The sequence below is a fragment of the Chanodichthys erythropterus genome, chromosome 3, assembly GCF_024489055.1.
Source record: "Chanodichthys erythropterus isolate Z2021 chromosome 3, ASM2448905v1, whole genome shotgun sequence".
Lineage (NCBI taxonomy): Eukaryota > Metazoa > Chordata > Actinopteri > Cypriniformes > Xenocyprididae > Chanodichthys > Chanodichthys erythropterus.
Genome location: NC_090223.1, coordinates 20,956,663 through 20,979,623, shown reverse-complemented (window position 1 = coordinate 20,979,623; position 22,961 = coordinate 20,956,663). Strand labels below are relative to the sequence as shown.

Here is a 22,961-nt window from a genome sequence, read left to right as displayed (position 1 = left end):
CTTCCTGATCTGTTTCTCTCTCTCTCTGAAGGCACACGATAAACCCCGCTACACGCTGCACTACCGCACTGATGCTCCACTCAATATCTGCAGCATCTTCTCTGTGCCGGAGATGGAGAGTGTGAGATGAATCAGACAAATACACAATGACTTTAGTGTTTCTAGTGTAGCTTACAGTCTGATTCTTTAAAGCAGTTAAACATTATAACTCACATTACTTACTTTAGGTGTCCACTGAAAATAAATTTACCCTTAATTAAAGAATTTAAATTACTCTGAAAATGAAATACCCTTTCAGTAAATATAATACAGTTTGCAATATCTCTGCAGGTTCCCTTGTCAGATATTTCTTAATATTACATATTTAAATTTATATGCAATTATATACATCTAAATATAAATAACAGTATGTACGTAATTAAACTGCACATACATCATTTAAAAAAAAATCAAGCATTTACATTTTAAAATACATTATGCAACTATGCATTTAACAACAATTATGCATTTAAAACACTAATTTGTACATATTTTTCATATACAATTATATGCATTTAAACTTAAATTTCAGTATACTTTTTTGTGCATTTTGTTCATAAATGATTTACTCTGTCGATGAATATATCCCAAAACAGTTGCTCACATGTCTAATAAAACACATAATATATTAAAACGTCTTTGGTGTTTTCATGGTTTCTACAAAATGGGGGCAGTCGTGGCCTAATGGATAGAGAGTCGGACTTGTAACCCAAAGGTCATGGGTTCGAGTCTCAAGTCTGGCAGGGATTGTCGGTGAGGGGAGTGAATATCCAGCGCTCTCTCCACCCTCAATACCACGACTGAGGTGAGACCCTTGAGCAAGGCACCGTACCCCCAACTGCTCCCCGGGTGCCGCAGCAATGGCTGCCCACTGCTCCGGGTGTGTGTTCATGGTGTGTGTGTTCACAGTGTGTTTGTTCACTTGGATGGGTTAAATGCAGAGCACAAATTCCAAATATGGGTCACCATACTTGGCCACATGTCACTTCACTTTAAATAAAACCAGAAATCAGCGACACGATTGTGAACAAAATTCACAATTACCTTTCACATTTTTTCTTATTCCATAGCAGAGACGGGGTTCCATTTAAAAAAAAAAAAACAGTGTAAATGAATTGCAGATCAATGACTTAATTAATTGATTAATTTTGAAGCATTATTGGTGCCAAAACTTCTACGATCTACTGAGGCTGACGATGCTTTTGAGAAACACAGTCCTGGTCACCAAATAATGATCTAAGATATACACTTTCCCTCATGAATACATATTTACTACACTGATTGACTATTTTGTGGATGAAAAGAGACTTTAAATGAATATAATAATTAATAACTTTGACTTTTAGAATCAAAAGACCATGCTGGACAGTATTAGTGGACTGAGAAATGAGTAAAACATGTGAGCCAACTCAAATACCTCTGTATTTATGAACAAACACAACTATCAGTATTCCTGTAAAACCACTGAGCACAACTATAACTGAAACCAGGACGGCCGCTGTCCTCCAGAGATTAAACATGTTACCTGTTAAACAAAACAGAGATTTACACTGAGCACATTGTGTCCAGTCAAACATTTATTTTTGTTTGATTAAAATTATTAATAATGTAAACACTGATACATTTGTATAGAACATACACACCAATTACAGTACAATACACATTTACATTATGTATCCAACTGTATCAAATAACCATAAAAAACTCATAAATTGTACAACAAAACTGTCAGTACTTGAGGTGTCAATCAGTGTCTCTAGGCATGTGATGTCTCAGTTTGACTCTGCAGTGAATCTTGCCACTGTGATGTACAATGATGGTGTTTTTCAGGATGAATCCGTCCATGTCTCTGTAGTTTCTGAACTCAAACTGAGTGAACAAGAGCAAGTAGACTCGTCTGATAATTTCCAAAACCCAATTTGGACACACCAGGAATGACCCACGCCTGGCTTTTGGTGGCAAGGGGCTGGAGTGCCAGCGGCAGGTCGCCATACTGGGTGAGGAACCAATGTCACTTTAGGATTATTTTTCCAACTGTTTATGTTCACTTAAGACATAACTGACTGCTTTTAAGTGAAAACTCATATTTTTTTGAGTGAATCTGTCTAAGCGCATAATCGATGCCCAAAGTAGCCTATACTTGTCCAAGTCTCTCTCGTCTCAGAGCTCACACAGAAAGCCGCCTGGGGAACAGCGTCTCTTTCACAGCTCAAGTTTTTTTAGTATCGAGCACGTCCGACAGGACACTGTATATTACAACAGTCACATAACATTATGGTTTGACTGATTTGGATGTTATGAAGGACAGTGCAGCACTTTAAAGGAAAGGAACAGAATAAGGGATCATGTTTTCAGAATTGTTGGCAGCCAAAAATGAAACTAAATCTCTATTAATCACACAGATCTAGTCATTAAATTATCTTTGAGAGAAAGGGGGCTCCTGGTGGTTCAGGGGTCTCACACAACATGTGTACTTTGCCTATAGGAACCCCCTACTAATAGTGTCCCCGTCCTGAAGTGCCCTTCAAGGGTGCAAAAATGCTGTTTGGAATTTGCTCAAATTGTTCACGCTTCTCATGTGTGACCCCATTCTGGATTTTCACTGTAAATTAGTCTTCAATCAACAGTTTAACTCTCTTCTCTTCTCTCCTCAACAAACAGAAACAGATATGGACCTATGAAAATTATGTTTTTCTTGTCCATTGCTAGAGCAAGTTTTTAATGATGCTAAATCAATTTATTTTAATAATTCAAATATATGGACTAATAGAAAACACACAGGCAGCTGTTGATATAGAAATGAACACAACTTCACACACATCTGATAAACTGTGCTCTTATTTCAGTGTTGTGTGTATTTCTGCAAACTCTTTTCTTTGTACATTCCGTTGAACAAGTTAAAGAGGTCAGCCTTACAGAACAAAAATATATGGGAATATACTGCAAAATATAATGCAAGATATTACATAATACATTTCCATATATGGGAAACTAGTGCTTATATTTTCAATATACTGAAATATATGCATTGACCATTTATGACTTTATATTGATACACATAAAACATTTTGAAAGGAAGACAGAAATATTATTACATGTAATATTCATAAAGTTTGATCCTTTATTGTGTATGTATATTGCACATACATGTTCCCATATAAATGTGAGTGTTTCTACACATTCACAGAATGAGTTACGATCAGTGGTTACAACAGACTTCTGTTTCCCAGCATGCTTTGCTTCTGACTGTTAAAGGAGAGTAAATGTTCAAACATCATAAACACTTTATCATCATTACACATTAATACTTTATTTAAGAAGTAAAGTCTGTATACACTCTTCAGTACAGTTATAGTCTCTCCGTTAAATACTTCAGTACATGCAGGTGTGTTTGTGCTGTTGTTAACTAGTGTTGGGGATAAACAGTTTAGGACCCTTGAAACCAGATATGTTGAATAAAGACCCAGAGTCAAAGTTTAAATAAATTATAAATTGAAGAAATATTTAATGAAGAATAGTTTGCAGTTTCATCAGCAGAAGCCAGCTTCAAGTCTCACAAGGAGTTTGTAGGTTTCTATATGTTTGTTTATGAGTAATTATTTATGCAATGTATTACACGTGCAGTACCATATTGTTACAACAGAGACACCGGAAGCAGAGATAAAAGCAGTTGGGTTGTTTATTGAGACAATCAGCAGAGCAAACAGGTAAGTGAATGGTGATAATGAAGGTCTTGGAGATGAATGAGAGGTAATACTGTCCTTTTCTTTGTGCTGCAGGTGATGGTGGAAGGAGACGCTGGAGATGGTTGACAGGAACACTCACACACACAGGCAGGTAGGAACACAAGGAGTACTGGAGACAATGGAGACGAAGGAGATGATGTAGACAGGTAAGTATCACTTTGAGAGTCCTTGAGGTAAGTGTACAACAGGTTGTATCACGAACGAGACCGGACAATGTGTGTGTGTGAGTGTGGGGTTCTTGTGTGGCTGATGACTGTGGTGATGAGCTACAGGTGGCGGTGATTAGAATTCCGGTGATTGAGTGCGCGGGTAAGGGAGTGAGGTGGAACCTGACGTGTCTGTGACACATATCTGATCATATATAACTCTTTATATTATGAAGTGTATTACTTAATATAAAATGACATGATATGTTAGTAAATATATTAATTTATATTTTATAAAAAATGGTAATTCCTTATGTATTATTCAATATATTGTAATATTTTTACACAATATATTATTCTGTATATTTTAAAATATGCTGTTTTATCATTTAATATATTGATCATTCATATATAGGGAAATATATTTTCTTTCCATAAGGGCAAACTTTATTATTTAACTGAACTGTGCAATAAATGCATGTCTTTACATGAGGGTTTTCTATTTACTTCAACTGCTTAGACAATGTCAATAGTATGACCCATTTCAGAGCTGTCAAAATTTAAAATAAATGAATAAATGAAATCAGTCAGAGCGATAGACTGGTATCTTCATTGTGATGGCTGAATTTTCGGCCACACATTGAGAAGGGTAACTCCGCAATATACATTCACAACACAGTACGCATTCACTTCATTCATGACGCATATTTCCCTCACACATCTGTATACATTTATTAACACATTCAAGTTTTTTTTCTTTGTTTTGTATTTACTCTTTAAGTTTATAATATAGATTCAGGGTTTGTTACATGTAATGAGGACGCTACACAGATTTGATTTGATCATATTTGTAATGCTTTATTTACTTTAGTACTTCGTTCGTTAGTTTGGAGTGCACACTTACTGGCTTGCGTTGTGCTATTCTCATACTTGTTTCTTTGAGTTTAAGTTCCCGGGATGGCATTTGGATGCATGACGGCGGGGTGTGCGTCCATCCGTTGCAGCGGTCTTGACTGGCAAAAGGCTGAGGCGCGCTCCGCAGTACAGATTTACGGCCTGAGGGTGCCGCTTGCTGATACCAATTAGAAGCTACGTCATGGTGGGGGTGACGGGAATGAAATTTGGTTTTGATTTTTCTTCTTGTGTTTGCTGTTAATATTCTTTGTTTTTTTTATTATTTTGGTTTCATTTGGTATTATATTTACTTCGATTAACGAACTGTGAATTTATTTGTTGATTTATAAAATGTTGATTTGTATGTTTCCCCTGTCTTGTTTAAGTGAGCTCACCGTTTGTCTTAAATACCTGGTTTTGTCTCAGTTACAGGGTCAGTTTTGTTTTGTTCAGTTCTCTTTTGTTAATCCTATAGATGGAGTTAAAGTTTTTTCTGACCTTAGTTATTTGTTAAATTGATTGATTTTTGTATTTTTCATTTTTTTTGGATAAAATAAAACTTTTTTCTGGTTGGAAATACTGTGTCCTTCTGCCTTGCCATAAGGCTTTCTCACATTCATATTTATTTACAACTAAAGTTTTATCATTGTCTTTATAACATGCTAAATCTTTCTTTAGAAACCTGTTATTCAGCATTCCTCAGGGCTGTAAATGTTTCCTTGTATATAATCGTCTCTGAACACAAAGATAATCATTTAGTCCTGATGAGAGTTTGACAGTAAAAATCAACTGTGAAACACAAAGACTGAAAACATCTCAACATTTTGATTAATAGAAAAATAAAAACAGGGAAAGACAGACATTGTCTTTTTGGTGAACTATTTTCTTAAGATAAAATGAAATGAAATTAATAATAAAAAAAATGAAAATCAATGATCTGTAAATGAACACTTATGTGACTACATGAATAAACTTGATGCAGTGAGTAAAACGTCACACAAATGAAAATATCTTATATTTGAGTTTGTTGATTTCAGTTCTGCTCAATCTGGACATTCATCAACAAACACCAAACACTGTTGAAGGAGAAACAGTTACTGAATGATCACTTCATGATGCTCTTCATTCATCATCTGATCCAGATCTGAACATTATTCATGATGAAGTTAAACTTTGTTGTAAAGAAATTCACATGTATGGCTATTTAAACATGATTTATATAAAATCACAAGGAGATCTCTGGAGTGTCACAGGAACTATTCAGGTGAGTATCACAGGAAACAGTCTGAATCCACAGAGGAGTGTGATCTTATAGATCTTATGTAGCTCCGCCCCTTTTCAGCACTGCATTCGTGGTCTTTTGACTTCAGGTTTGTATTTCCACAGCGATCCTGTGTATTTATGAATGAACTGCTCATTTAAAAATCTTCCTGGTCTACTGACATTTGTTAAGACATCTGCTATGAACATAACAAAATTGCTCATGATAACTTTCATTAACTCTACAACAGGTAAATCCACTTCATCAGCTAATTATTCTTCAACAGCGATGCCATAGAAATATACAGAACTACAGCAAAAACTGAAGTTCAAAGACAATATTATAAAGATGGCGGCGCGCTTGTTTCTCTGGTGCATAAGGTCAATAGAGGAGATGAAGATCAGTGATCATGTGACTGTGAACACTGAGTGATGGTGATCATGTGACACTCTTTTGTGTCCACATTTCTGACTGAGAGTGTAAATAATATTTAATGTTTATTGATGTTACACTTTTTATTGCATCTCCTTTTATTTCACCTGATCATGTAAATTCATTCACTGATCTCATTAATAATCATCACAGATGATCAGTGGTGTGGAGTTTTCATTATACTGATACCCCAAACAAACAAATGGATATTTCCCAGTGAAAGACTGACCAGTGAAAGTGTAGATATGAGACATGGACTCAACATCATAAAAAGAGACGAGACGCTTCTCATAATCCACAAACACCCCGACAATCTGAGGATTCACTGTCAGAGAAAGAGAGTCATATGAAGAATCACGAGCCAAATACTTCCCACCTCTCAGACTCACAATCCAGTATCCATCATCAGGACTCAGTCTGATCACACTCTTCCTGCAGGATTCTCTGGCCACTCCTAAATCCCACCTAGTCTGATCCTTCACCTGAACCTCAAAGTAAAAACTCCCTGAGGAGAATCCGTCCTTCCCAAGAACACCAAGATTTTCACTAAACCTGTCTTTTCCATCTTCTTTCCGTCTGTTTCCATCTCTCACTTGTTTCCCATCATCAGACACGTCGAGACGAGGATGAGCCGAATCAGCATCCAGAATCACATTCACTGTATAAAATAATGAACATTCTGCTTTACAGATGAACATATAATAAAATAAAGACAATTATTTATTTTTATAGGAATCATAGCAACTTTACAAGATAAAAATAAAAATACTGCATTCATTTTAAAAGATTAAAAAATCTGAAGGTTTTACGTTTGAACTTTCAAAAGCTTGCAGTTGCTAGGGTGTTCTGGATGGTTGCTAGGATTTTGCTATGCAGTTGCTAGGGTGCTCACCATGATTGCTAAGGTGTTCTGCATGGTTGCTATGCAGTTGCTAAGATGTTCTGGGTGGTTGCTAGGCAGTTGATATGCAGTTGCTAGGATATTCTGGGTGGTTGATTGGGTTTTACTATGCAGTTGCTAAGGTGCTCAGCATGGTTACTAAGGTCTTGCTATGTTGTTGCTATGCAGTTGCTAGTGTGGTTGCTAGGGTGTTCTGCATGGTTGCTATGCAGTTGCTAGGGTGTTCTGGATGGTTACAAGGTGTTTACCTGGGTGTTGCTATACAATTGCTAGGGTGTTCTGGGTGGTTGCTAGGCAGTTGATATGCAGTTGCTGTGGTGTTCATTGTGTTTTCTAGGGTGTTGCTATTTGGTTGCTAGGGTACACTGGGTGGTTGCTAGATTGTTGCTATGTGGCTGTTAGGGTACTCTGGGTGGTTGCTAGGCTGTTGCTGTGTGGTTGCTAGGGTAATCAGGCTGTTGCTAAGGTACTCGGGCTGGTTACTAAGGTGTTGCTATGTGGTTGTGAGGGTATGGGTGGTTGCTAGGGCATTGCTAGGTGGTTGTTAGGGTGTACTGAGTGGTTGCTAGGGTATTCTGGGTGGTTGATACTGCATTGCTAGGTGGTTGTTATGGTGTTGTGGGTGGTTGCTTGGTCATTGCTAGGGTGTTGCTAGGTGGTTACTTGAGTGTTCTGGGTGGTTAATAGCGTTTTGCTAGACAGCTGCTAGCTGCCACAGATGGTTACTATGGAGATTTTAACCTGTTCTTAGCATGTTTTAACACATAGGTAGGTGATGCTAACATGATTTAGCATGTTTTTATCATGGTGCTAGCACATTTTGACTTGTTTTATAATGTTTTAATAATTACACTATTGTTCCGATGTTTACTATAAGATTGTTTTTTTCTAGGAAATACATCTGAAGAAATGGGTTCATCTTATATTCAGGGTCTAGACTTCTAATACATGTAAAATGAGTGTGTCGCCCAGGACTGATAAACAGCGCAGTCATCAAACAACTCTCATTAAGAAGCCAAGAAATACGGTGTCAGAGAGTAAAGTTAAGATGTCAAGCCCAAAAATACAGTCTTAAAAACGCTAACAGTCAAAGAGAAGCTTACAGCGGTCCTAAAAGTGGCTGTTTCACAGAGATTGATGGTGGGTGTGTCGGTGTGTGGCCGAGGGAAGAAATGAGGGGCTGCAAATAACCATCACCAAAGAGCTGAACTTACCCACCAGCGAGACCCTCATTTCTTCAGCTACATACTGACTCACTTTCCTGTCGGTTTCTTCTAAGCGTCCGCTTTGATACAGAGTAATCAAACTCCACTCCAGTGGACACACACCGTAATGATGCGGCAGAATGGATTAGCATTAAAGGGATTGTTCACCCAAAAATTATCCCATGATTTATTCACCCTCAATCCATCCTATAGGTGTATATGACTAACTTCTTTCAGAAGAACACAATCAGAGATATATTAAAAAATATCATTAGTCCTCCAAGGTTTATAATGGTTGTGAATGGGTGCCAGTGTTTAAAAACATCCATCCATAATCAAAGTAACCCATATGACTCCAGTGGGTTAATAAAGGCCTTCTGAAGCGAGGGGATGTGTTTTTGTAAGAAAAATATCCATATTTAAAACTTTATTAACTAAAATAACTAGCTTCTGTCGGACGACCGTACACAAGTTGATTTGCACAAGTTTGAGTAATCCTCTGAAGCGATGTGTGACACAGGATGTAGGAGTATCATAAGCTCAGACGTCTCTCGTGGTTCAAACAAATAGAGCAAACAAACTCAAGCTCCTCTTCTCTTATATCCTCTGACATTTCTCTTTAAAAATGATCATTTTGACTTCTAATTCGTGACCGGTGTTTTGTTTTGCTCTCTCCTCTGTGCCTCAGCGTTCATCTGTGTCTCTCGTACACAGTTGAGTTTATTCACATTAAAAGATATTCCTTTGATGTCTTTCAATGGAAGTCTATGGAACTTGTTGCTAGGGTGCTCTAAAAATTTCCTATTACCACAGAAAAACACACTTTCTGTTTCATTGGCCGTTCCCTCACCACAGTATGTCATGGAGCAGCTTTGGGCAGCTCTTGACTCTCAGGGGTACAACTTATTTTGGCCAGCTTTTCATCCACCGGGTGAACATCGTACTCCTGATAACTTATAAAACTCATAACACACTTCTCCTTCTCCTTCCTGCTTCACTTGAGATTGTTTTCTATGTTGTTGTTCATCATTTGATCAACTTGTGTTGATTTTTTTTTTGTCTTGCTTCTCTTTAGTTAAATATTTAAAAAAAATTTAATTTTCTCTTATGGCACAAATAAACTACATTTGATCATTTAGTGTTTGAATCATTTGAATCAATTCTCAAAAATACAAATAAACAAACAAACAAAAAAAATAAACAACCAAATAAATGTTTAACATGATAATGAATTTGGGAAATTAAAATTGTGCAAATAAATAATTGTGTCATAAAACAGGAACAGTTTTTACTCACCCCTGTGTGATCTTAAATGAGTGAGAGCTGAAAACAGAAAGAATGAAGTTATAAAGGATTCATAACAGAATTCATCTTTAGATCAATGAGATCAATCATTTTAATTGATAAACTTTACACAGTTTATATATAATAAAATATAATGTATACATATATGAATGCACAGTGTATTCATTCATTGATTTGTAAAATAATTCAAAAGTAGTTCATATTTTAATAAAGCCATAAAAACAAATTCACCTTTTGGAATAATAATCTTCTGACTTTGTAAAAGTTGATCACGTTCTAAAGAAAATTCAGGAAAAGATGAGAAAATAACATTGAAATGACATCAAAATTATAACTAAGTTATGATAATTTAGTTGTTTACACACTGTAACTCAAAACATTGTTCAGATGATGTATTTCAAGACATTTGTCAGGTTTTTGTCCTTAAAACGCCCTTGTGTGTAGGACTAATTTCTTAGGGGCCGTTCACACAGAATGCATTTTTCCATTCCAATGCGCTACTTTTCCATTGTATTTCTATCTAAACACGCACTAGACGGACGTGCAAAACCGGTGCACTCGTGTCTTTTGTCTTTTGCAGCATCTCGCTCATGACACGGCGTTCTAAAAACGTGGCGCTCAAGTTAAAATCAGTTCAACTTTTAAAAACGCATCTCAAGACCTTGCGATTTTTTTCCCCATTCCACTGCCCGCATCTCACGTTTTTCAAAGCAAAATCATTATCTAATGGTCTGATTCACTGATTTCATTCATAGTCAACTGTATAATCCAAAGTTTATGCAGGTTTGATGAAGGTAAATTTAAGACCAATTAAAGAAGATTGAAGTAATAGATTGAAGGAAATATAACACATCAGTGTTCTCTGTAAATGTCTAGGAAGCACACAACGAGTTGTATTAGCAACACTTCAAAATTTGAAGCTAATTTTGTTAAATTTCTCAGAAAATAAGACTTCAAGACAGTCAAGTAAATGTATCTTGATTTAAGGATATTTACACATTTGTACTGGAAAACAAAAATCCTGAGGAAGATTTTTTTGTTTTAGTTTTACTCTGTTTTAATAGTTTAATGAAATATTATTAGTCAAAAAGCATGTCTAATTATATGAAAGAATGAAACATTTACAATTTAAAGGTGATAGAGAGGATTTTTTCGTCGACTGAGAATCCAAAGACTGTTACTGAGTTTTTGAAATGAGCGCATGCGTAAGAACAACCCCCTCCTTCACAGCTCACTTCAAAGGAACGCCTCCCAAAACTTGTGCACGAGTATTGGAACACGAGTGTTTACCACCGGCATTCGCTGTGTCATGTTTGTGGATTCATTATGTCGGACTCACCGCAGGTAACTCATAATCTGCAGTTGTTACTCCTGTCTCATGACAAAAACATTTCATGCGGCGCCTGTGGAGTGTGGAAAGTTACTGGAGCGCGCAGCTGCGCTCGTCTCACACAAGGAACGTCATGGCAGTGATTGACAAGCCAGAAGGCCAATCCGCGCACGTCTCTCATATGGAACATAATGGCAGTGATTGACAAGCCAGAGGGTCAATAGTTTACGCGATGATTGCGTAAACGATTGGCTAATGATTTTAAGGCCCTACCTCGTGCACAGATGATGTATATTAATATTATTCTTTTCAGTGCACCTAATAAATAGTCTTTTATCAGTTAGTAAAGACAGTTTCAAGTAATATTGCAAAAATGTATCAAACAAAACATCCTCTTTAGCACCTTTAACAGCCCTTTTTTAAAAGTTTAACAAAAATAATAATAATATTTTTTTTAGGGCCCTATGAAATATGTATTATTTTTTGTCAAATTTGATTTTTTCTCTATTTTATTTTGACCAGATTCTGTGTTTTCCGTATTTTGGTGAAGTACTTACACATGAGATTTTTGTGTGAACTACCCCTTTAAGTGTAGGCTACTGATCGCAGGGCTCTCCTGTCAGTCTTCTAAGCAGTTTTTCTGTGTTTACGTCAGAACGGCTCATTATTGACCGATGCTGTTCACGTGAGCAGCACGACGCATGCGTGTGATGCTGATGCAGGAGCCGGCCAATAATGAGGCGGTGTTCTGACATAAATACGGAAGCGCTTCACTGCGTCAACTGCTTAGAAGACATGGGAGAGACAAAATTGCTGAATAAAGTCTTTTTTTTTTTTTTTTGCTTTAGCGCACAAAAAGTATTCTCGTCGCTTAACATTAAGGTTGAACCACTGTAGTCACGTCGACTATTTTAACAATGTCCTTTCTGGACCTCAAAAGGTGCAATGACGTTGCTGCCTATGTGTGGTTCAGATACCATCAGATTCATCAAAAATATCTTCATTTGTGTTCCGAAGATTAAAAGGTCTTACGGGTTTGGAACGATATGAAGGTGAGAAATTAATGACAGAAACTTCATTTTTGGGTGAACTAACCCTTTAAGCCTCGTCATGTGCTTGTCCAAGTAAATGTGTCATTCATTTGTCCAAGTAAAAAAGTTGCTTGTCTGGAAAAATAGGATTTTTTTGTTGTGTAAATCTAATTTATTCTGAAGCAATATTCCCATTTAGTGTTCTATCAGCTTTAACATATTGAAATCTGCATATTTGTTATATTTACCTAGAAGGGCACATTTTAACATTTGTAAATATTTTTTTTTTCTAATCTTATTAAATGCTTCATCTTTCATTTTAAATTCTTAAATTTGATCAATAAATTTAATTAGAATAATAAGACACTATAGGTTTGTAACCAATAAAATTGGCTACACTGAAAAATTATTATTAAAATAACTGCATTAAATAATGTTATGATATTGCTTTAAATATTTTTTTTAAAAATACAAATAAGAAATGTTGGGGAAAAATGATAAACATGAAACTAAATCACCAGTAGTTGGCGGCAAATGACCATCTTAATAAGCGAGTCATTGAGTCATTCATTCAAACGATTCGTTCAAACGGCTGAATCATTCAGTAATGAAACAAGGCTGAGTGTTGCTGTGAGATGCGCTACGGTTCTGCTGTGATCTTTGTTTGGAGCTATTTTTGCTGCTGAAACAGAACAAAAACAGACAATATTACGTCTAAAATGTAAAAAACTAAACTTGTTTATGGAACTGTTGCATGAAATCAGTGCCACAGTTTCAATCATGATGGTATTCAGGAAGACAGCACTCTTGGTTGCGTGATGTTTAACTCTATCTTATGTTACAAATATAAACAATCCACTTTTTGATTATTTTTGTACCACAGTACCCCCCCCCCCCCATTTTTCCTAGAGAGGCTGCACAAGCCTCAACAGCACAACCTTGTTACCGTCATTATACATTATATATTATTATCCACTATCAGTCGCCATTTACACTAAATGAATACAGAATCATTCTCGTGTTTTGGTGATTCTGTAGTTATTGTTTGTTATTGACGTTTTAATCAGGCTGTCTGGTCAGACATGTAAATTTCTCTTTCACTTGCCCCTTCAAAAAATTCACTTGTCCTGCACAAGCGGTAATGTCGAGCCATCGACATTCATCCAAAAGTTAACAAATTCTGTGACATTCCGCATTTTTATAGTAATTTTTTTATGAATGGATTCTGCGATTTTGTAGGCTACCTGTTTTCTGCATCGTGGAAATCATAGGGCGATAATTTAATGCCATGATATTGAATTTAAGACTTTCTGCTCCAATTTAAGACATTTTTAAGGCCTAAAATTGTAGAAGGTCGAATTAAAACTTTTTAAGACCCACTGGTGACGTTTTATATTTGATTATGATATTCCAGAAATTCTACAGCATGAGATCCATCAGTGTTGTGACAACCAGAAAATAAGAAAGATTTTAAAAACGGTTTGTGCTCAAAACATTTTGAACTAATATATCATTCAGAGAAACACAGACATCATTTTCTCTTGACTTTTTTTGTAATAACAAATGTGTCTTAAAGACACAGTTACAGCAGCCAAAGAAAATAATGTTTAAGTCAAGGGTCAAGACTAAAGCAAACTCTGATCACCACAATGTAACATAAAATGTAACAATAACAAAATAAAGTCAATCTGGTCAGTAATAAGTGAAGCTGGTAAAGCTGTTTGTGGAGTTGTGGAATTTAATGTCTTTTATCTTCAGTTGATTTCATCTAAGGCTGTGGCTAAAGTCAGTTGTTGTTATTGTTGTTTGTCTTTCCTTCAGTGATTCTGCTTGTTATCATCAGATGTCTTCAATAATGTTCAGTCATTACTCAGTTATATTAATGTATATTCGTGGACATCTCAGGTTCAACTTCATGACATTTACCTTTATTTAAGGAAGAATAAGAATAATCCTGTTTTTTTCAGTAGTCTGAATGTCTGTATTTTTAAGGAAATTTAGCAGTTTTTTTTTTTTTTTTTTACAGTGTAGGATGTGTTATCATATAAGTGTACATCTGTGACTGAATAAATATACATTACAACTGGTAACCATTTACCAAACCCAAGATATACACAAAATTTAATGAATACACAGTTAAGTGGATATTTTATGGCTGAAACAAGACTTAAAATGAATAATGAATGAATAACTTAATAAAGACAATTTCACCATGTTGTATTCTGTTCTTCTCATTTTGTATTCTGTTCTTCTCATCTTGTATTCTGTTCTTCTCATTCCGTAGTTGAGTTTGTTCTGAAGAAAATGCAGACAAGAGAAAGACAACAGAAGCATTAAAATATAATCACAATAAATACAAATCAAAGGACGTAAGATATACACAAAAGTATGTGAATATATGTCTTTTAATTAAATATTTTGCGGATGAAAACAGACTTGACATTAATACTGAATTAAATTATTTAATAAAGACAAATTCCCCATGTTGTATTCTGTTCTTCTCATTCTCTAGTTGTTTGTGTGCTGAAGAAAATTCAGAATAAACACAAGAGAAAGCAGCATTAAATATATAGACTATATACAATGATTCCAACTGTCCCTTAGCGCCATCTGGTGGGGATTTCACAACTTATATATTATTTTGTAATTTTACATATGTAATTTAAAAAAACAGGGCAATACTGTATAAAAAAAACAGTAATTTTTCAGTATTAAAAATGAGAATTACTATAATTTGTCATTAATGACATAATACTTAAAATAACACCTGACTGTTAATTTTACAGATATTGTTTGTAATTTTACAGAGTTTTGAATACAATTTAAAGTAAAAGTCTGTAAAAAATTATTTTTCATAAAATTAAGATTTTTTACAGTGTACATTTTCCACATTTTCCGCAGTACTTCACTTCATCAATGAAGATGAGTGAGCCGAAACCTGTGGCAGCCATACATGCCGCCTACACTGTAAACATTTTTAGTTTAACTTTTAAACAACTTTGAGTTATTTCACAATGACTCGGTTAACTTGCATTTACTTGAAATAGTAAATATACTCAAATTGCTCAAGTTGAAGATACTTAATATTGTAAGTTAAAAGAACTAAATATGTCAGGTTGAAATACATAGGCCCGGTTTCACAGACAGGGCTTAGATTAAGCCAGGATTAGGCCTTAGTTTAATTAGGACATTTAAGTAGCTTTTATAAATGTGCCTTAGAAAACACACTACTGGTGTGCATCTTGAGACAAAACAATGTCACTGACATATTTTAAGATCTGTCAATACAAGTTACTTTCAGTTAAAACAGCTCAAACATGCATTTTAGTCTAGAAATGGCTTAAGTCTGTGAAACCGCATGATAATATTCTAAGTCAATTCAACTTAACTGACTTAATGTTAAATAATTTAAAAAAGTTAAGTGAACACTTTTTTTTTTTACAGTGTCTATAGATTGAGACCACTACTGAAAATGATTTTAATTATATAATTTTAAGTGTGGTCACAGACCTTGAAACAGATCCCGCTGTATTAAAACTGCAATTTAAAATGCAATGTTCAACCAAGGAATATACAACCATACAACCATATACAAGGAAAAAATAACTTTACCTCTGTATTTATGAGCAAACGCAGCGATCAGTAATCCAGCAATCACACTGAGCACAACAAAAACTGAAATCATGATCACTGATGTCCTCCAAGAATTAAACATATTATCTGCAAAACAAAGTAATTATGCACATTAAGGGTGGGTTACACCAATAAGGAGTAAGTTTAACCTAGATTAAATAAAAGTTTATCTAATAATTCTGTTGCACCAAACCTTTAAACTTAAAAAATAACTCATAAACTTTAAAAAAAAACATAAAAAATAACTAATTTCCATTTATGAATAAACATAATGAATACCTTTATTGTTTTCAATGATGTGCAGCCTGTACATATGTGTTCACATCTCAAAAAATGTGTTTTGGGGTTTCATGACCCTTTAAAGCTGTTCTGACATAAATGTTCATATTTTTCAATTCACATTTATTTGTATAGCGCTTTTCACAATACACATCGTTTCACAGCAGTTTTACAGAAAATATGTCTACATTACAATTTGTTATCAGAGGTGACTGTGTCCATGTAATGCCTTTCAAAATTTTCAAAATGTTAGTTTTAAATTTACTCCTGCTCCCTACCACATGAAAATGGTGCGTAAAACATTTGAACGTTCTGTGATGACACTGATGACGCTCCATTTTGATAACACTACCATAATATTTCATAAGTTTGTTTGCCCTTTTGATTGATTGATTGATTGTAGCTGAGAGTTGAAAACTTTTTTAAATGCTTTATTTGAACATTCAGTTTACACCATGGTACAACACAGTTAGAACATAACAATTAAGAATAACACCAATAGAATAAAAAAATAAAATAAATAAATAATCAGTTTTCAGCAGAAAAAGACAAAGGGGAATAAAAAGAGGGCATTACACAAATGAAGAAAAATTACACATTGAATACAGTAAAGAGTTTGTAGGCTGTGCACATTGTATGTTTTGAGATTGTATGTCTTTTTTGTTAAGTGAGAGTGAAATTGTAAATAATGTTTTATCTCTTGTAAGAATACTACAAAAATAGGTTTACAGTTCGAAAATTTACATATATAATATGTTTTTCCATAAAAGTTAGATAAGATTCCATCCACTTTACATGTGGGGTTATAGTGACTGAGCAGTATAAGTACGGCGAGATAGACTCTCTGCTATTTAAAGAGAGGTCTCTCTGTAACCAGCAATTAAACCTTTTCTTTGAAAAGCACCTAAGGTTTTTTTTAGTCATCTGTATTCAAAATTTATGTAACAATTTTTAACTGCAATACCATTAATTTGGAAAAAAGCGTCTGCTAAATGACTAAATGTAAAGAAGTCGTACTGTTTTTGACTGTAAGTAATTCACATTTATTAAGATTGAGATGTAAGCCTGAAGCTGTAGAGAAACGCTGAAGAATACGGAGAGCTGTTGGTATTTGGAGAGAGTCTTCTAAGAACAGAGCAGTAATAATTATCTCTGTATTTCCAATACTGATGCCTTTAGATGGCTTGTTTTGATAGATAAACTTAGAAATTGTGTTGCAATCAAGAAAAGATAAGGAGAGACTGGACATCCCTGTCTAACACCTCGATTTAAGAAAATCTGGGAGAGGTACAATTACTTAACCTAATTGAGCTATTACTGCTCACTTCTGCTGAATTTTGAGTCTTTACAAGCTCTGCTTGTCGTGTCATCTGCACTGCTTTCTCGAGAGACAAGTCACTTTTCATCTGAAGTCTTTGTGACACTCCACTGTCGGCTATCCCAATAACCAGTCTATCACGAATGTGTTCGTATCTCTGTGCTCCAAATTCACAATGCTCAGTCAGATAATACAATTTATTATGTAATACACCCCCAAATCCTTATGGGTAATGTATTAAACACACACCGACACATGTGCCTATGTTGTGTTTTTAATTTGCTTTAAGACAAACAATGTGCAAATATATCAGTCAACACCATTGCTGATTTTCTCCCTAAAACTGTAGTGAATCAAAGACAGTCTCAAAAACGCAGTTTGAAATTACCCGTTCTCTACATCACAAATAATTTGTAACCAATCCCGTCAATGTGCAGGTGGGATTTCATATCATTCATTTCATCGGGCATATCATTACTAAGCAGGGGAGTCTCAAAACAAGCCAGGTTATCCCCGTATATTTTTCATGATATGTAAAATCGAGTAGATTTAGCAATGTAGTGGGAGAATTATGTATGTATATTACAATGTTTTATAAAGTTTTATAAATTATTTAGAGAATTATGTATAAGGTCTCAGTGCGTCTGGTAAAAAGGTCTCATTCCCTTAATCATAGGAGAAATCACTTTTAAGATCTAGAATCTGGAGTAAATACTGTATGCTAATGTGATCAAACTCCCCCCAGGTCCCTCACACACAAATACCTCCTGTATGTAAATGAATTGCATCTTCCCACAGAAATCAAAGAAGAATTCTCACCACTACCCTACATCCCTCAAAGAGAAGTCCCCAAATGATTATAATAATAAAAACACCATTTGGTAAATTCATAAGATATCTGGATATTTAAAGGATGGTGGCAAAAGGTTAGGGGAATCTGTAAACAGATCTCCCTCACATTCGCTGTGGGTAGTTCTCATTGCAAGGTAAATATTTTTAAAGGTCTTTATTGGTATTATTGAATGTTTGCTTATTACTATTTGAGTTTGATTTGAATTTGTATTATCCCAATTTCTTGGATAATAAATTGTTATGATTGATTTATTCTGCCTTATTCTGAAATTATTTTCTCTAGTAGATTAAGTGAAGGTTATGTTACCGCAAATCCGGGTCAGGTTAGTAACGGCCAAAAATCCAGTCTGAGTGGAGCATTGGGCACACCAACTGAGATTTTAGAGCTCTGACTAACATTTGGTATTAGTTCAAGTGTACTTAGACTGTAAAGGCCAAAAGGGAATTTCCGTTTAGGACAACAATAAGTTGATCGACCAACCTAAATAGGGTGGGCCTTACCTCTGTTTATTGTAATGTTATTCTAGCTAAGTGTACGTGGGAAACCATGGCATGGCTACACCAAAACTACTATCAGAGAAAGTAATATTGGTCGGCTTATACCTGTAGTAGTGGCCGTGACCTCTGACTAGAATTAATATTGCTTTAATTCAAGTGTATACAAGTCTATGGGGACTAAAACAAATACTTTTAGAGAAAGCAAGCATGAAAGCGGCACTCTACTAGTATAGTCAATTACCTCTGTCTAATAACCAAAACTGACCAGTTTGTGACCGTGAGGTCCGTATTTCGGCCGATACGAGACACTCAGTGCGACATAAATTCCTAATGAACGAGTAAAATATAAAGTAAAGAGTTAAAGAGAATAATCAAACATTTATACAACTCATGAGTAATGGTACGTCAGTAAAACCTTTTATCTTTGGAGTCAGATAATAGAAAAGAGATAATTCTGGTGAGAAAATGTATTTAATTTAATCTTGTATTGTTGCGCAAAAAGGAAGACAGTAACACGCAGGAAACCTTCTACTGCGCCATTGGCTACCATCCTTGGACCAGTGCACTGCGGACCGTACATTATAAAAGATAGATACGCTAAACCGAGTCTTTACGAAAAAAGGAGAGATCCTGGAGAGATACTGTCTGCCGTCAGTGCCGTGGGCGGAGCTAAAGAGTCACGAGCGCACGCAGTTTCTGCCTAGAGATCACATGCTAGCTGCGACATCATTATAAATAAAAAGGGAACAAAAACGTTTGTGTTGTTTACATTATATGCGCTTGCACGCCGATTGCCAACAAAACACAGACATCTGATGCAGCTTTACTCAGTATTCATCACCAAATTCCCGGGAACAAACAAACATACATGCACAGCTCCATTGCTGCCTCGGAAAAACAAACTTCATCCACTGTTCTCTTAACGCTGGGTTCTTTGGGAAGCTGAAAAAGGCAATCTTTCCCTCGCAACCAAAAACACACTCCTTTGGTGACAGGAGCTTTGCTCATTTCGGAGGTTGCGTCCTTCAAAGATCGCATTTGAAGGCAGAACAGTTCATCAAGGATGTCATATTTAAGAAAAGTAACCGTAATAAAATTGACTGATATTCATTGTGAGGTGTAAAATACTGTAATTTCTTTCTTACGTTGCAATCTTATTTTTCTTAAATGAGACTTGATGATGTATGCAGCCTTCAAACGGTGCAGCCCCTGAATTGGGACACAGCCACTGTTGAAAAATCTCTCGGCTTCTGTATCCTGAACAAAATGCGTTGATGGGCGTGACTATCTTGCTCTTGCTCTGGGTGATGTGTGTGTGCACGCTTATCAGGGAGAAGTGCCTATACAAGGAATTCCGCTCTCTTTTGACATCATACAGGACACACTCGAAAAAAACTCTCTGAATCCTGTACCGAAAGTAGTGGATTTGGCACAGAAATACTCCGTCATACGTCCAACTCGTGTTTTGAAACTTTGGCCATGTTTAGCATGAGAATGCAACTCTTTAACAGTGTAAATAAGTCAGAATGCATGAAAGAGCATTACACCGTAAGAGCTAAATTATTTACCAGTTATCACTGTAAAGCTGCTTTGACACAATCTGCATTGTAAAAAAAAATATATATACCTTATATATACCTATATATATACCTATATATACCTTTATATAAATAAAGGTGACTTGACTTAGTGAACTCAACTAAAATCAGTTGAGTGTACTCATATTGGTTTCTAAATGTAAATAAATTAAGGTAATCCGTTTCTTCAAATGTAATGAGTTACATTTGAAGTAACTTATTGGATTTGACTTTGTGTGTGCTAAAATGAGCTAGCAGTTAACTACAAGTGCTCTGGGTTCATTTAAAGTTCGGATTCAAAGTGGAGCTATTCTGAGACGTAACTGGAATCACCTACAGTGGGTGGAGCCCACAGGAACTGATTCTGTAAACACTGACATGGACAGTTTTGCACATTACCATTGCATGTGAGTGTTGAATAAGCTGTTGCTCTCAATAAATCCTGTTGAGAACATATATATGGTGTGAGTATATATGTGACAGCATATTATTGTCACGGTATGCTGGTGTAGAGATGAGGCAGATACGGATTTCCACAATTATACGTAATATTTAATGAACAATAGGCAAGGAGCACCAAACATACACTCTATACAACATTTAGAACGGACAAGGAGTGAGGGGAGTGAGTGCCATATAAAGGGAGTGTTGATAATGGAGTCCAGGTGCAGGTGATGATGAGGAGCTGACGAAGGAAGTGAATGCAGGTGACAAAACAGGAGGATCATGGGAATTAGAGTCCAGGGGAACAAGGGATCTGTAACAATTATGGAGTTTTTATTGTGTCTTTTTTATGCAATCAAACAAACCGTGTTTGAGAGCAAAAATAACTATACTGTAATTAAAAAATAAAATATTGCAAATAAAAAGTTGCCTTAAAACTGTTTTAATTGTAAAAATAAAGTAATTGATAGTAAAACTGTTTGCAGTGCGAGTAAATCGTTGTTTTTCTTTGTGCGGTTTTCATCACGCTTGCACAAATTTGCTTTCTGTTCTGCTGTCATTGTTTGTAGTCCTCTTCAAAAAACCTTTACTAAATGTTATAGTAACGAGGTACACAGCAAAATCTTCAGTGTTAAATGAACACTAACACTCTGTAGATTGGACCCATATACACATTGAGTAAAGAAACACTGAAGCAACTGCAGTTAATTAGATAATTAAGTGATTCAAGTTTGACTTTGTTTTTATTTGTCATCTACAGAAGTACTTATTGAGATTAACAGAGTTTTAGTTGTTTTGTTTTGTCTGATTTTTGTTGATGTTATATTGAAAATGTTTTGATTGTGTTTGATTTAGCTAGTTTTTAGAGAACATTTCTGCATTGCTAAAGAAAGAGATTAATGAAAAAGCAACTCAACATGTCTGTTTTAAAATCAGTCAAATTACTGCATTAAAATAGTTTAAACAACTGTTTTTTTTCTGTAGTTTCAGGACTGACTTAAATAATTATAAATTTAAGGCATTAAAAGGGTCATAAGATGCGTTTTCATGTTTTCCTTTTTTTTTTTAGTGTGTTATGTAGCTGCTTGTGCATGTATTATAGGGGACCTATTATGCCCCATTTTACAAGATGTAAAAAAAGTCTATGATGTCCCCATATGTGAAGTTTTAGCTCAAAATACCCCACAGATAATTTAAATGCAAATGAGCTGCTGTGCTCGGCCTAAGAGGGCGGAGCTTCAAGAGCTGATTCTCTGGTGTCAGGATTCAGTCAGGACTCACTATAATGTCAGAAACTGCGAATACATGCTGCATGGAGATAGAACAGGTATAGTTTTGTTCTAATACGGTTATAACTTATATTGTCTTCTTCCACTATATTCGGACCCCGTCCGAATGTTGTCCAAACCTTTTAGATGAGTTTTATGACGTTTATTGTACTTCAAACAAAATATGAAGTGTCCATTTTCACTCAGGAAAACCTCTGTAAGAGCTGAATAAAACACAGTGCAAGTGTGCATTAAAATATTATCCATAAACTCTTTCTCGCTCTCTTGCATTATCATCAACATACACAGGGAAGTGAAACACTCATTACAACTAACAGTAAATAAATATATAAAGACATTATGCCTTTTCGGGTGGTGCTTAATAAACTGGTAAACTTTATAACCACAAATCAACTCCGATGAACTGTAATACAGTGCTCTCACCTTCATTACTGCCATATCGCTCTGGAGGCTGTAAGCTGGATCAGGAACAGTTTACTGATTTATCCTTGAGTAACAAATTTTTAGCACCACCTCTGTTTTGTATTGTCCGTTGTATTAACATTCATTCACAAAGCAGTCCAGTGTGAAATTATTTGTGCAGACATAAACGAATTTCGGTAGAGTTGAGGGAGCATTTTCTTCAAAAACAAAATGAATCCACCTCGTCTTCAGTGGCTCAGATTTCAGGAGTAAATGGAGAGAGTTATGTGGATTAATCCATCCAACTACAGAACACCTAAAATGCTTGGGAGACACTCTCATCAGTGCAGCAATGGCGGACTGTGTACAACTCGCTGTG

At 35.5% G+C, this 22,961-nt stretch overlaps 1 protein-coding gene across 3 annotated transcripts in view; it reads right to left on the bottom strand.

Moving 5' to 3' along the window:
• Nucleotides 1-3,687: 3,687 nt before the first annotated feature.
• LOC137017256 (butyrophilin subfamily 1 member A1-like) overlaps nucleotides 3,688-22,961 on the bottom strand; it is a 32,724-nt gene continuing 13,450 nt past the window's right edge. For all 3 annotated transcript variants that reach the window (XM_067381306.1, XM_067381305.1, XM_067381307.1), the window contains exons 6-10: nucleotides 15,903-16,010; nucleotides 14,502-14,585; nucleotides 10,161-10,205; nucleotides 9,921-9,947; nucleotides 3,688-7,176 (exon numbers count right to left, since the gene is read on the bottom strand). In XM_067381306.1, the coding sequence (XP_067237407.1) occupies nucleotides 6,656-7,176; nucleotides 9,921-9,947; nucleotides 10,161-10,205; nucleotides 14,502-14,585; nucleotides 15,903-16,010 (785 nt within the window). In that variant the 3' untranslated portion in view covers nucleotides 3,688-6,655. The remainder of the gene's footprint in view (nucleotides 7,177-9,920; nucleotides 9,948-10,160; nucleotides 10,206-14,501; nucleotides 14,586-15,902; nucleotides 16,011-22,961) is intronic.